Source organism: Chaetodon auriga, chromosome 5, assembly GCF_051107435.1.
Source record: "Chaetodon auriga isolate fChaAug3 chromosome 5, fChaAug3.hap1, whole genome shotgun sequence".
In the NCBI taxonomy this organism is placed as follows: Eukaryota; Metazoa; Chordata; class Actinopteri; order Chaetodontiformes; family Chaetodontidae; genus Chaetodon; species Chaetodon auriga.
The window spans coordinates 24,138,171-24,153,737 of record NC_135078.1 but is presented as its reverse complement, the minus strand read 5'-3'; the positions used below and the strand labels follow the sequence as shown (position 1 = coordinate 24,153,737).

At 44.4% G+C, this 15,567-nt stretch overlaps 1 protein-coding gene across 3 annotated transcripts in view; it reads right to left on the bottom strand.

Annotated features, from left to right (window-relative positions):
* The window catches only part of adgrv1 (adhesion G protein-coupled receptor V1), a 103,563-nt gene that overhangs the window by 33,071 nt on the left and 54,925 nt on the right, over positions 1-15,567 (bottom strand). For all 3 annotated transcript variants that reach the window (XM_076730479.1, XM_076730480.1, XM_076730481.1), the window contains 6 exons: positions 14,563-14,970; positions 13,476-13,648; positions 13,017-13,263; positions 12,702-12,841; positions 11,757-11,917; positions 11,438-11,538 (listed from right to left, as the gene is read on the bottom strand). In XM_076730479.1, the coding sequence (XP_076586594.1) occupies positions 11,438-11,538; positions 11,757-11,917; positions 12,702-12,841; positions 13,017-13,263; positions 13,476-13,648; positions 14,563-14,970 (1,230 nt within the window). The remainder of the gene's footprint in view (positions 1-11,437; positions 11,539-11,756; positions 11,918-12,701; positions 12,842-13,016; positions 13,264-13,475; positions 13,649-14,562; positions 14,971-15,567) is intronic.

The following is a 15,567-nucleotide window of genomic DNA, read 5'->3' as shown; positions in this document are numbered from 1 at the left end:
ACTCCTTTTTTCTTGCCTTTCACGACCAAGTGCGAGCGAGAACCACCAGTCTCTCTCGTGCTGCAGCCTCATGGGACACGCGTGTGTGTTGTTTATGTACTGAAGCACACGGGACAGCGAGTTGCAAGAAGCGGGTCACATGGGGATGGCTGATAGCTGGGTTAGTGGGCCAGTGTGTGGAAAAGGAGGAGAGATTTAACATTTGCTGACAGGACATGTGAGGTTGCTAAAATAAAAATAAGTGAGGAATAAAAACAGTGTGAGCTGCTGCATCTTGGCGGCGATGGAAAATGAATAAATGTCAGTGGTGTGAGGCATCAAATGCCACTCTGAGACACACACTGGGGCCTTTCACTTTAACAGAGCCTCTGTTGCTATATTTTCAACATTTTGAGCCTCACTGGACACCAACACACTGTGCATGCGTGCTAATGATTAGCTCTCTCAAGTGTTTTTGCAATAGCATGCCCATCTCCTTAAGGTCAGCATGTAGAAGTAAAGTTCACGGGTGTTTTGGGTTGAACCTCAGGCCGAAGCTTACTTGCTGAGCCAGCTGTTGGCAAATAAACACCCACTCCCCTTTAGTCTGTTTCACATTCAAACAACCACAACACTGCATCTACACTTGCTTACGTGAGCACAGGCCGCGTTACAGTAATACATGCCTTTGTGCATCTGTGAGGCCGGAGGGACGATATCAAGAGCTTTCAGCATGTATTTTGGGAATGAGCCTGCAGGTTTCGGAGTTTCAGTGTGATCTGGTGTCACACAGCAATAAGGGACTGTCAGCACTTTGAAGAGTACAAGGCGGCTGAAACAAGCTCAAACATTGTCAACAAGTTTACAGTGTCATTAGTGTCATTGTTTCAAGTTGAGGGAATGCGGAAACCAAAGAACAACCCAGATTTATGTGGTGTAGTCTGAAGCTTTAAAGCTAAAAAGTGCTAAGATATTCTGTATAATACCTAATGCCCTGCACAGTGTATACCTCTGTTGTACTATGTTACAAAAGAAGCCAAATTAATGCATATTTTCAAAAGCATCTTTATTTGTGATTGTATTCATCTGTGTTTTCTCAAATCAAACCCTAACCCTCGACGTATAGATAAATACTCCCAATGATATTTTAGCCGTTGCTGTATCTCCTACCAACGCTCATGCTAAACTCACACAGAGACCAGTGCTCATGCTAACTCCCCCGTACAGAAGATCTCAGCAGTACCACCCACATGATGCACATTTAGCTGCATTCCAGCAGGCCTCCTCTCCTGTCTCCCATTCACACTTCAGTCAAAGAGCGTCTGCTGCTGGGAACCTGCTTTCCGTCACACCAGGGCTACTTTCAAGAAGCCTCTTGCTTTTCCTTCCTCAACATCTGGTGTGAACCAGTCTGGAGAGCAGACAGAGATCTCTTTGGGCTGCAAGGAACTAGACACACACGCACATGGATTCATGTGCATACACACACCTATAAAAACACAGCTGCTCAAGGTCAGCTTCCTGAACACACACACTCGGTGGGTCTACTTTGCTCTTCCACAAAACTCTGTGTGTGCTGATGTGCTCTAGTGCACACACGATGTGGGTGTACACTAACCCACAAACACACTTCTATGGTCTACTGCCACGGTTTGACCATTGAACATGGTGCTATTGTGGATGAAATGCCACACAGCAAAACATCATGAAGACATGACCAGATTCATAAATGGTGCTGTGTCTTTGTTGCATGGCTTCAACAGCACAGCCCATCATTCCTTTTCCATGTGCAATGGATTCAGAATCCGAGGCAGAGAGAGAAAAGGGGAGTGGTGAGCTCAACAATATGTAACATGTCTTTCTAATATATGCACAAGTATGCTGATGTGATTATGAGAGCCCCATGTGAGTTACAAGACTTAAGCTACTCGTGTTTGCAAGAAAGCACAGGCAGACCTTTTTATGGTGACCTGTTGCATCACTTCCAGATCTGGAGCACTAATCATATTGATCAGGGAGCCTACGTAAACCTACACAGGCCCACTAAAGCAGCCTCATCCACTGCTGTCCAACAGGTCATTGATCCGGGAGGGATCCCTTTCATGCAAACGGGCTCATCTGCAGCAGCTCAGTGTCAGTCAGTGGGTGACTGTGAGACCAATCAATATGTGAAGTCTGATCAAGTTAAATACTGTATGCCCATTCATGCTGCTTCTGCACACAGGTGCACAATACACTCCACTTCGGTACCTCGCTGTGTAATTCTGACTTAATCAGAGCCACAGCTGCACTATAATACACTGCATACTATCTCCAAGCCCCCTTCAACTACCCAGCTGAGACTAACATAGCTCGGAAGACTCAGTCCTACAGCTGTGATTTAACTGCAAACAATTTCAGAATTTTGTATTCAGCTAGTTCAGTAGTTGTCTCTTATTCATGGAAAGAATAAGAGATGGAGGATTTGACTTAAACCACTTCCGTCTGGACATCAGCGCAGCAATTTCTGAGTGTGCTCCAGAAAAGGTCTAGTCATAAAAAAGAAGAGCTCAGGGGATTCATTGAGCAGGCACTTCATTCAAAGCGCCTGTTGAACTTGGCTCTGGCTGTGGAGCTACAGTGACCCCTACAGGTCAAAGAGACCCCGAGCTGAAGGCTGGGGCTGTGTTTGTGATGCTATGTATTCTGTATGTGTGTATGTATGGCGGAGTGGGTTAAATGAGTGGCTAAGCGCTTGTGGCCATCTGTGTATGCTTATGTATGTTTGTGCCTTCATTAACGCGAACATATGCATGTGTTTCATAATGATGACATCACAGAGCTGCTCTGCTACTTGACAATATAGTAAAGAGCATTTAAGTGCGCGTATGAGTGAGCATATTCACGTGAATGTGCTGGAATATGTGTGTTTATCTGTGTATGTTTGCCTTGTGTTTGTTTCTGTTGCTAAGATATGTCTTGTTTGTGAGCTTCTGCACTCGCAGTCGGCAGCGCGCCTGCTGTTGTCATCATCATAAACTCATAAATTATTAAATTACACCCAGGCTGAGACTGAGATTCAAGATTCAAGCAAAGCTAAAGACAAACTGACAAAGTGGGTTGATTACAATTTACTGATAAGCCAAGAACAAAAGGCCTTATTATAGATACAGTTTTACTTGATTACCATTAGCCATTTCCTTCCTCCATTCGACATTTCCTGATTCTTTGAGGAAGTTAGGCGACTCTCATTCTCTATTTCAGGCCATGAAGCTGGCATCACAGAGCTTACTCTGTCTCTCTCTCTCTCTCTCTCTCTCTCTCTCTCTCTCTCACCCTCCCTCTCTCTCTCATGGTTTTCCAGGCATGGGAAGACCTCAAACGACTTTAAAGGCTTTCAACAGAATCATCACAAATAATGAATTCATGTCAATACAAAATATTAACAGTACAGCATGTGTAAAAACAGATATTATTCATGTCAATATGCAGTGTCATATATTACAACAAGTGGGGAACATCCTGTTCGGTCTAACCTAGAAAACCAGTGCAAACATCAAGCTCGAGCGGCAACACTACTGACCTCAACAGTTTCAGAGGAAAGCATGTTTTCACTTCTCTAAATCTCCACTCACACTGCACACAAAGGTCTGCCAAGACAAGCTGTCGAACTCCAAAAATAGAGCAGGATCCCGGGGACTTTGACAAATGCAGACTCCCACTTTGTTTATCATTCACAGTGTCAGTAGCCTTTTGATAAAGTCCTTGATGGCAAACTGAACGACTCCACAGAACCAGGTAAAAGGTGCCTGCTGTAGCACAGAGAGTTTGGGAAGCACAGCACTTAGCAGACCAACAATGACTATTGTTACGCTTTAAACTGATTTCCTTCAGCCAGAACATTTACAACACCTTAAATTCTTAAGTTATGAGCCTGTCATAAAAAAATAAGATTACAGGGGTGCCAGCAACTGATAAATGATATAAAGCCTTGGCTTGACTTGCCAGAAGTGATTTCACATCCAGATATTGATCTGTTGATTGCATTTATCTCCTGAAGCAGGTAATGAATGGGAAGCCAATGTGTTACAGCTCAGGGATAGTAATAGGTCATATCTGTTAGATATACAGTGGATTTAGTTAATTCAGAGACTCTGTAGGTGCACAGTGCACGGTCAGCCTGTGGAACATACAATTCATGTAGAAATATCTTACTCCATATTGCAGCTGAATGTCTATGCTTTTGTGAATGGTTTGTTATGCTGTCTCAAGGTGTGTATAACTGCGAAATGAGAAATAACTGCACTCGGCATGGACAGCTTGGAGGATCTGCTCCTGGTTTTGCGCTGTCTCACATCTCGCAGCTACCTGACAAGGCAGGAGCTCACTGTCGAGCCGAGATGAAGGTGGATGGCTACAGCGGCCTCCTGTTTACTGTGCTTTTTCTGGAAATAGAGGAAAGTTCATGGAAGTGTTTCTAGGGTCACCAGCTGTTAGGACAACACACATTTAGCAAAAACGAGAGTGTAACTTCCAGAGTCCAGAAAGGGCAGAGTGTGGCGCAACACAGTGGAAAGTTAGAAAACCAGCACCATTAATTCAACTTATCATGGATACATAACTGTCAGTGCTTGCAACCTATGCAAAAGCACATTAAACGCACATTATTATACTGCAAATACTACACGGTTAATGGGGTTCATGGCTGAATGTAATCAGTTTCATATTACTGGTCAACAGTTTACCGAGGAAAGTTGTACTGGGCTGACAAGGGTGGCCTGGATTAGCAGAAAATGGTGTGTGTGTGTGTGTGTGTGTGTGTGTGTATGTGTGTGTGTGCATGTGTGTGTGTGTGTGTGTGTGTGTGTGTGTGTGTGTGTGTGTGTGTGTGTGTGTGTGTGTGTGTTTCATCCTGATGTCAACCTCATAATGTAAGCCACATAGGACTAATGTCTCACCACCGTGGTAGATAAACAACTAGACAGATTCATGAATAACTGCTCCCCTTAAGGTGTTTGTGCAACAGTACGTGGGTGAGGGCTACAGGCGGTGGTTACTCTTCTCTTATGACAGATTGTTGATGTTCGCCCATACTGTGCAAAACTGCACACAGTGTGACCTGATGAGACCTGAGGACACAAATTAGTTGAACATTGCTTTATGTTCTCATGGAAGTACAGAAGTAAAGCATGGGTGATCTGTGGTCAAGATGTACGTGACAAAGAAAAGGTCAGTGTGAAAAAGCTAAAGCATTAGCTGAACTTTTAGATTTTATGGTTTGATAATGCTTAACCTGACTTCACTGTGTGAAGTCGACTGTCTGCGACGTACAGGTGTGAGTTTAGCATCCCTTTGACTGCCCCTTGCTTTATCCAGCCTGCACAGAAGATGAAGATTATCAGGCTAATACAGACTACAGAACACATGCCACATGAAATCTCATTACTTTTCAGATCAGAACAAAATGTCAAACATCTTCAGAAGCTAGTGTAGTTTGCTGTGTCTGCAAAAAAGATGGACTGCTTGCTGTAAAATCAGATGGCCTATCTACAGTAAATGGTTTACAGACCAAACACTGCAGGCGCTACACATTTGGAACTGATCAGTGAGTAGCTGGGGTGACTGCGCAGTGTTATTGATGCAAACAATGCAGGTTTCAAACTTTTCCAAACAACCTGATTTACACATGTTTTTTGGGAAATCTGACATCTGACAGGCCTTAAGGAAAGACGTGAGAAAGAAGAAAACTCCACAGGGTACCTTTAGGGACTGGCAGTGATTCAATTGTTGATGATTTTATTATACTTTGATAAAAATGGTGCTGGCAGACATCCCGATGTTTGGTGAGTCTCTGAGAGTGAGGCCAGGGTCTGTAACCAGTATGCAACATGTGAAAATATCGTCATTGCTCAAACGATGAGTCACACAGGATGTGACCAGCCGGGGAGACAGAGCGAGGCAGACTTTTTGCAGCTTGTAATGTCGCAACTTCCAGCTAAGCCCAGCAGCAGCCAGAATGATAAAGGGGGCGCAGAATAGAAACAGCGGCATTACTCATCATTTTGTGGAATAAAGGTGAGGTGAGAGGAGAAGGAAGAAGCTGGGGGGGGGGCAGAAAGACAGATGAAAGTAAAACAGGAAAATGCAGATGTGAAAGAACATTTTTAAGGGAAAAATGAGCAATTAGTTCGTACGTTCGCGCCTCATTTTTCAGCATTGGGCAAAAGAGAGAAGGTCACAGTGAACAGCAGGAAGAAAGATGCTGCAGAGGCAGATCAGGTGAAGAGGAGTCAGGGCAACACCAGGCACAAGGCGCTGGACCAGCCAGTAATACGAGTCTCCCAAGAGGCCGTCTTCACCTCTCCGCTGTCCTCTCCACACACTCACACACGCACACACACACACACACACACACACACACACACACACACACACACACACACACACACACACAGTAACACAGGCCCTGACTGCTGATACTTTATACCCCTCCATCACTTGCCTGCCATTAGCTCACGCTGACAGACAGTAAAGAGCTTAGAAATGCATTAAAATCTTATCAAGGGCATGCTGTATACTCTATCTTGCTGATTATTTTTGGATCATGACTTTAAGTGACAATGAACATTTTCATTAAAGCCTTAAGGGACCTTTTACTTGAAGCATCTGAGAAAAATACAGTGGAAGAATGTGAAAGTGGACCGGAGAAGGAATAAGTAAACACAAGTTTTCTTCTCATTCTTTCCCCTCCTCTGCGTTCTCATTTTGTCCCCAAACACTTGTGGGGATAAGCGTGGAACACGATAAGATAGAGGCATATTCTCTGACGTCAACCAGAGAGGTCGACACTAACTCTGTTTATTGATGTAACGACTGATTGGTTATGATGGGAACAGATGAAATTCCTCTGGAAAAGCAGTCACTCACTTCATTACAACAACTTGTGTTGATTTTACGTCCTGCAGAAAAAGATGCGGTGAGGTCTTGGATTACGCAATTCACATAACCCCCCCCACCCCCACCCCTCCCAACAGCAATCAGGCAGCTTCTTTATCCTGCTCAGAGACGGGACGTCAGGGTTGTGGGTGGTGTAAGGGAGGGATAGAAGTTAGTGTTTATACGTGCGTGTGTTTGTGGATTGAGGTGCAGACGTCTGAATGCTGGATCCAGTCCCAGAGCTAACAGGAAATCCTTTATAACCAGAACTAAGAGTCACCTAAACACCTCCCAGATACTGGAATAAAGCACTGGGACCACTGGGGTAAACACTTGACTGAGTGTGTGGGAAAGGCCGTCTGGGATGTGGAGGGCTGTTTAATTACAATGGATGAGAAATCAAATTGTGTTTTGTTTGCAATAGAGATGGAGATTAGATTTTCCTTTCCCACACCTGGATACGTGTGTTCAGGCACACACACACACACACACACACACACCTCCAAAATCCCACTCTGTATTTGACCAGGTGGAAGGATTTCAATGAATTATGAGAATTCTGTCAATCAGATGTTATTTATTAAGAACACCACTGGGCTGGGGAGCATTTACATATGTTTACTGGCCTTTAATAAAATCATACCGTGTTGAAATAACAGGCCTAAATTGACTGTGGTGCCTGTGATTATCTCAAGGCTGTAAATTTTTACGGTTGGTTTAATGACACTACAGGCACCAGTATACAGGGCGACAACAGAACCATAACATCTTCACCTTTCCCTGAAAAGACCGCCAGTGACCCGTGTCATCTGGGAATCTCTTTATCCATGGCCATGAAACTAGTGGGAAAGGGATGAATCTAAATGGGATGCTGAAGTGCCCGAGGAGGTGAAAAAGATGAGAAAAGGAGAGAGAAAGGGTATAAATAAAAAGAGAGATCAGCCATCTAGCTGTGTTTTAAAGGAGGCCTCTAACCAAAAATATCCATCAGTGCTGTGACCTTGCAGCTTGCGACTGCCACTGATTTATTTTCTGGCAAAATGAACGCAGATGTATGACGGCAGCGATCTGTCCCCCGTAGAAAAACCACATGAATACTGATCTAAGAGTTTACAGTGTGGTTTTATTGCATCTAGGCCCACGTATAACTGTAGACCAAATAAACATTCAGTTCAGGGCTAAAACATTTGGGGAGTAAAGCAATGATGTATTGGAGAAAAGTTATGCAATGTGTTTAACTCTGATGGACTTGTGATGGTCTAGAAACATGATTTCAGAGAGGTAAAAATCAAATAGGAGGAAAACAAATACAATCCATGAACACAGATCTTCTTTGAGAGATAGAAAAATTCTCAGTTTCTAAAATATTTCTTCAATAACTCACAAAACGTGCATGAACATGTGCACATTTGTACTGTACTTACATACTGTTTTAATGTTCGTTAATTATTGAATCTGGGCTTTATTGCTTCTTGTATGATGAGGCCTGACATGACAACACATAACATCCAACGCACATTGACATACATCCACTCGTACGACCAGGTGAGGCTCACTTACACAGTACATATGCACTGGGTAAATTTCCACTCTACACAGACAATCTTCAGTTGTCTTGCTGAGGGGAGGACAAACTGCTGGCCGGAGCCAGAGACTGTCACCACACAGCCTCTGATGTGACAAAGACGTGCGCACACACACACAAAACCACAATCGTTCACAGCGAGAGGACTCTCCCTTGAGGTGGTGGCTGGACAAATCATTATTATCTCTCAGTAGGAGGTCTGATGTCTATATCCATGTCAGCGGCTGCTATCAGTTTGCCTCTCTGACAGCGACAAGACACTGGCAATATGCTGCTCTAGACGTTTGAAGAAATTTGATGGACGTCTTTTAGCTTCACTCAAAACTTAGGGAAGCAGTAGTGATGGAACTCGCTGTGTGTTATGTGGCCCTACCAGCTGACAACAATGAATACATAATTAATTGACTTTCATTTTTTTTGATTATGCTGCCCACAGGTGCCTGATGATGAGATGAGGCACATCCCTCTCACTACTGTGGCCTGTATTCTGTGGTTCCCATACAATGGAGCTATTGTGAAGGTGCTTTTCATTTATTCTTTGGAAAGAGAAGCAAAACTGGGGATGTGAAATATGTGATGTCTGGAAACAAGAAGGAGATGGAGCGTCACCGCGAACAAGATAAAAGGAGAAACTAAATGCACTTTGCTTGCTCACTTGCTTGTATCCACACTCAGGTTGCCTTCCTTTCGTTCGTGGTTTAAGACCCTTGATGTGACATTTTCTAACTAGAAACAAACAGACAACATACTGAGACAGTCAGACAATTAAAAACTACGTACACTGAACCTCGAGCCTCCACTTTCTCCATCTCCCTCATTTGCTCTCAGCTCTCAGACTCCACTGAGGGGCGGGATGTTATTCTTGTTCTTTCTAGCTGACTGTAGCTGTTGCAGAGAGAAATAAATCAAACGGGCAGCTTTAATTTTCTCCCCACAGAGGGCAGCGTCAGTGACTAATTACAGCCCAGCCACCACAGATGGAGAGCCCTCTCTGTCAGAGGTGGTTGGAGCTGGACCTGACAGTTCAAATCAATGGTGAGGCGCGAGCAAGGCTGAGACCCGCAGGTTCGGGAGACATTTCGGTCACTAATTACATTTTGTGCTATCAAAGATGCGAGATCTTTGGCCTTCTTTAGCAAGACGTTTCACTCTAATCGCTTCCTAATGGCTACCTTGAGCCGGGATACATCCCAAACTCAAAAAGACAAAAGATGAACAAGTTCAATAGCAGAGGAGTGGCTTTAAACTACCAATGAAATGTCACTGCAGGGCCACAGAGCTGAGAGTTCACATAAGTCCTTACAAACAAAGACTCTCATGATGCCTCAAAAAACACACAAAAATATGAACTGATCTCTACAGAGATACTTTTAACAAGTGCTGTCTACACATAAATGAAGCGAAAATGAAAATTTGGCTTTCATTATCTGTGTACATTATATGATATTTTCCTGAAAAGAGGCAGGATGTTTCACACGTTTTACTTATCATTTAGCCTCTAAATCCATTGTAAGTCAATAAGTGAGTCAATACAGATTGACTTTCTTAGTTTTACTTGTGTGCTTAACCCTATGGGAAAACAAAATGGAACTAGGAAAACCTCCTTCCTAGTAAAACACTGAATATGGGATAAAATTTTCCAGTGAAGCAGGTGATTTCCACAAGGACACAACACTGAATCATAAGGACAATTTATCATGTTGTAGAATTAGGTCAGTTGCACACATCGCCTTGTGCATGCACGTTTTGACAAAGTCAATCAGTCGTGACGGTCTACAAATGTTCTTGGACAGAGAAGAAAAAACTTCAGCTGCCGTGCATTTATATAAAAAGGAAGTTTAGTTTTTTTTGTTTCTTGCTAACCACCTCACATCTAAGATTAAGTGCATACTTAAGTGAAGACAATGACGTCAATGGGTCTATTTTAATTCAGCACATCCTGTACTGTGAGCCAACCATTACCTCCGAAATATTCCCAGCAGTGCCAGATTTCCATGCAGAGGGTACATCTTATTACCAGAGAGCCCATTCAGTTAGGCCTTCAGTCAGGGATTCAAGCAGGCCTTCATCGACTGGCCTTGACCAGAACGCCACAGAAACACAGCCTTGTATTTTCTAAACTATAGCACCATCTCAGACATGTGTGCATCCAAGGAAGAGGGCCTTAACGTGCAGTACAGTACCAACGAGGAATCAGAACAGGACGGAATTTTCCATCCAAAACCCTTTTAGGTTCAGGGGCTCTGCCTGGGCCATAAACAGGTCGAGCCTTAGGTGGTTAGCCCCCAACGACAGTCTGCTTTCGTAGGGGCTCGTGTTTGTCAACCAAAGAGAGGGGGGACCAGTGGAAAATTACCAGTCCCGCACTCGCTCACGCACACACACATGCACACGTACACACACAGACATGGCCGGGACCAGCCGAGAGACTGACCTGCAGCCACATATCTATCTCGCTCATTGCTTATGTGACAGCTTGCGTGTTTAATGGGCGAGGGTGCGGGGGGCATGGCTGCGTTGTCAGGACGCGCCGGCCCGCAAGCTACGCAACCAGTGACATTCAGCGATGTGTGTTCACGTCTGTGTATATGTGTGTCTGCGTGTGTGTGTGTGCGCGCTCTCAGTAAATGTAATAATATTTTAATTTGAAGGAGTATGTGTGTGTGTTTTTAATGTTTCTGTCATTATTACCCGTGCTGCAGCTGTGTTAATGCGTGTGAGCTACTGATCCATTTAGCACAGAGAGATGAATGCCTCCATAACCATTTGCAAAGGTTCCCTATCCATCTACATTTAAGAACTTCTATATGAATGGATGAAAATGCCACAGAAACTGATGCAGATGGTGCGGGAGTATGAAAGTCTCAGCTTTCATAAGCTGTGAATTGAGGGTGTTAGTGCTCATTGTGACCTTTATTGTAATGCACTGTACACAAGATGTGAGCAGAACTGTATTACCTGGGTTCCAAGGCAGCTCAGCATCATGTGAGTGAGCAGTTTGGCAGCAAACATGGGGAAACGAGAGCACAGCACGTGGGATATAATGGCCAACGCAAAGCCTGAGGAAGGAGAAGTGAGAACCAATATTAATGATAAATGAACTAATTATTTATATAAACCAGCAGTCGCTATTTATAGCAATGTGGGAGGAATGTGGAAGATAAAGCTCGAAAAGAAAAAGAGAGCTGAGGAGAAGGGCAGGCAGGCAGTGGGCAAAAAGGAAAGTCTCAGGAGTACAAGTGAAGACATATGAAAACAGACGCAGTGTGTTTTATACCTGAGATGCAGATAAATCCCGAGGCGTAGAAGGCGTCGTTGTAGGATGCAAGAGTGGCAAACTCGGCGTAGGCCGTGTAGATAGACAAGTGGGAGCAGGCACATTCCACATAGCTCCCACTCTCCTTCACAACCCTGCAGTATTGACCATCAGAGGACCAGCTAGAGGAGAGAGGAGAGGAAGAGGCTGCAGCATCATGTTTATGAGTACGTCCAGTTCGCTCTCAGGTGTTTGGGCTTCTTCAACTGTGTCACCTTTACCATTCAAAGATGATGTGTGACAAACCAGAACATTGACAGCCAGGAACTGAATGAGCAGTTTTCGAAAGGAAAGCTTAAACTATGCACTGCAACATTGACTTCGACCTTCCACTGACAGCAACAAAGTCACATTGCGACCTTTCCCTATCAGTGGCTTCTCTTCTCTCTCCACCTTCTCCATCTCAGTCATCGCATCTGTTTTCGGGGGTTCATCGTCCTAAGGAGCTGTTCCGGCCAAACCAAACCTGCCAATTCTTGACTTGTAACAGCGTGTTCCAGCCAAGTCCCATTGCACGCCCCAGGAATGTCCTCAACAAACCAACTCTGAGTGGGAAGATTCAGAGTGAAGTGGACTGAATGTGGAGATATGGAGCACAACGATGTGACTTCCGTCACAGCCACAGAGAGGCCATACTGGGAGGCTATTGCCCGTCACTTAAACAATACGAACTACAGTACCAGAGAGAGCTGATAAACAACTTACTTGAGATAAATAACAATTAGCAAAAGACAAAAGTTTCAGTGGGCATAAACTAGAACAAACAACTTCAGCCACTGATATTACCAGGTAACGCTGAAGCGATTCATGGCCGTATCATTGAGAACAGAAACATTTTGGGAGTCACCTTGTTGTTTTCAGTTCATTTAGAAAGGCTGATGGATAGGTGTGTCTGTGGTGGATTACCTGGCGGTGGTCTGGTTCCACAGAAGGCACAGAGACCGGCCAGGTTTAACTTGCCGACCAGGGGTGTGAATACGATACACCACCTCATTGCCATCTTCCAGGGGTCGTGACCCTCTGTCCTGGAGGCTGGCTGAGAACACCTAGATATAAACAAAAGAAGAGAGGAGGGTTCAACTGTTGAGCTGAAAAATTAATGGCTGATTATACTGGAGTAATACTGCCACCTGCTGTTTTTAATCAAACACACTTTCCAAGAATCAAATAACAAACAATTGGAGGCAAATGAGAAGTCTAATCATCTCTGTGTGTCCCTACCTTCCCACTGAGAGCAGTGGTTGTATCATTGATGAGAAACCAGTGCTCAGTCCTAAACTCGGTCAGCTGAATCCGGCTGAGGTTGCCACAGTCTGCGGTCGAGACTGCTGGTACTGGCAGCAGAGTATCCGGGAGCTGGAAGAAGTCTGCATTACGGCCCCTGAACTTGTGTCCATTGATCTGTGTGGGGTACCATTGGAAGGCAGAGATGGTCATATACGGACATGTTTCCAGGATGGTGCCCCTTCTGGAAAAGATCACACCAAGAAAAACGTGTAACAGCAAGCAAGAAAACCTCACAATTAATATTTAAACAGAAAATCCTTGTTGTTTTGATGTAACATGCACAGCGAGGTAGTGTTTATCTGTTAAGACCAACATCTTTACAACATCTTAAAATTCAAAAGAGGGATCTCCACTCCACACCACTTTTCACTCTTTGTGATGATGGACACTCACATCTCACACTGACTGTGCGCGAGCAGCGAGAATGCAAATCGCTCGGCCACCTCAGCAAGGTGGCTGAGGCCTCTGGTGTCCGCTCTGCTGGGATTGGCCAAGGCGCACAGCAGGTCATAGGTTAAATTGCGGCTACTTTCCCGTAAAGGCGTCCTCTCTGCCTCGGCAAGCACCTGGCTCAGAGGAGACAGAGATAAATAGAGAAGTGGATAGAGACCTTTTTGTCAGTATTTGCAGTCAAGCGACAATGCATTGAGGAACAGTTCGCTCCAGTATTGCTAGCAAGTTTCTAGCACTGATGTACTGCATGTGTGATCTGAATTTCAGTGCCTTATTTATCTTCTGGCTCTGTCACTTTCTTTGGTTTAGGCCTCAGTGTTATGCAGCTTTCATAGTGAATTCATGCCTCTTTTTTCCCTCCTCTCTTTGTGCTCCCACGTCTCCTCATGCCGTGTAACTCATTTGTGCTGTCTCTGCTCTCTCTTCCGTCCCCCGCACACTCCGTCATATTAAATTACAGTGGTGTCTCCGCTTGTCTGGAGGCTGAGCAAGTGCTATACTGCATGTAGACTCTAACATCAGAGCGGTGCAGCGCTCAAACAGTGACAAGTGAGACCTTTTCAGATGACAAACTAGTCCTCAGATCTGTCAGAGCAGTGAAGTGGGGCTGATGTATGCCCTTTAGCGTAGAGCTGTCTGACACATGCTACACTGACTCACTAGATTTAGGGGGTGAGAAAGGAAAATCATGCAGAGGCAAGTGTTTCCCTCACAAGTGACTAATTACACAATAATTTCTGCAAATCTGTAATCTGCTACTTGCACCAAGAGCTGGGAAAGACCGATAAAATCCAATATATTCAAGAGCAAATATGTTGAAAATTAGATGACTAAAACTTAAACAAATATTTAAAAAATCATAGACGATACCTGGATTCATATCATGATATTTATATTGTGAGGGGGCAGATAGAACAGTTAGATGTTATCTCATATCATACTATTCTTTCTGCTCAGCGTCAAAATGGCCTTATGGTTTTGGTAGAAGTTGACAGGAGTTTTTGTCCTCAGTCTCACATCTTCTTACCTTCCCCAGAGCTTCGAGCACAGCGGCCATCTGCTCACGAGTAAGAGGTGCAGTGACTTTATTGATCAGTTCTTGCAGCACCTGGTTCAGTTTAGCTGGGTCAAGAGGCTGATGCAGTTGGTCCAGTAAGACCCACACGGCTTCACTTGCTGCATTTGACACCACAGTCACATTAGCTACTCCAAACTGAGGGTGCACTCTGGCTCCCCCTGTAGCATTGTAGAGCTCCACCTGGAAGCGCTTCGGTGTGGGCAATGACGAGGCGAGGTCAGGGGTGAGGTAAATGTCCAAAGATGCGTTACGGTGGCCCACATCGAAAGTTAGCCTACCCTCCTGTTTGGGAAAGTCCATCCCTGCTTTAGCAGGCCGGATTATAGCGGGACCCACCACCTCATCTCTGGAAAGCTCCTGGAGGGAAAACAGAAAGGCTTTTTGTTGGATTGAGTCATGTTAACCAGCTTACAAAATAAACTTACGTGTAACCGAAATGTAAAAACAAAGACAAAATGACAAGGAACCTGAAAACAGTCAGCAACTGCTTCGACTGCTCTTGACCACTGAAAGCAGACTTCTCATTCGGCAAACAGCGTTCACATGGCCTGCATTCCAATAGCAGCACATGTAGATGAGTGAAGCTGACATTGTTGTGAAAGCATAATGTAAACCAAATGAGGACTGGGCTTTCATTATGCATCAATCCTTTTGTCTCGCAACATGCTTTGGTTCTGAGAGATGAAAGCAGATGACCTGGTCATGTGTCTCAGTGAGGTTTTTGTTGAGTGCACTAGACACTCTCCTACTTTGATCTCCAATATCAAAAAGTGAGAGCGCTACTGAATACTTTATGGCCCTGAAGTACATACAGCCATGATATCTCTAATAGTGGTGCCTCGGAGAAGAGGAGGGTGGCAACGAGATTAAAGAGGTGAGGAGAGGAGGAAACATTGTTCATCATAAGAATCAATAAACCATGACAATTATGAATAATAAACATGATAACAAACA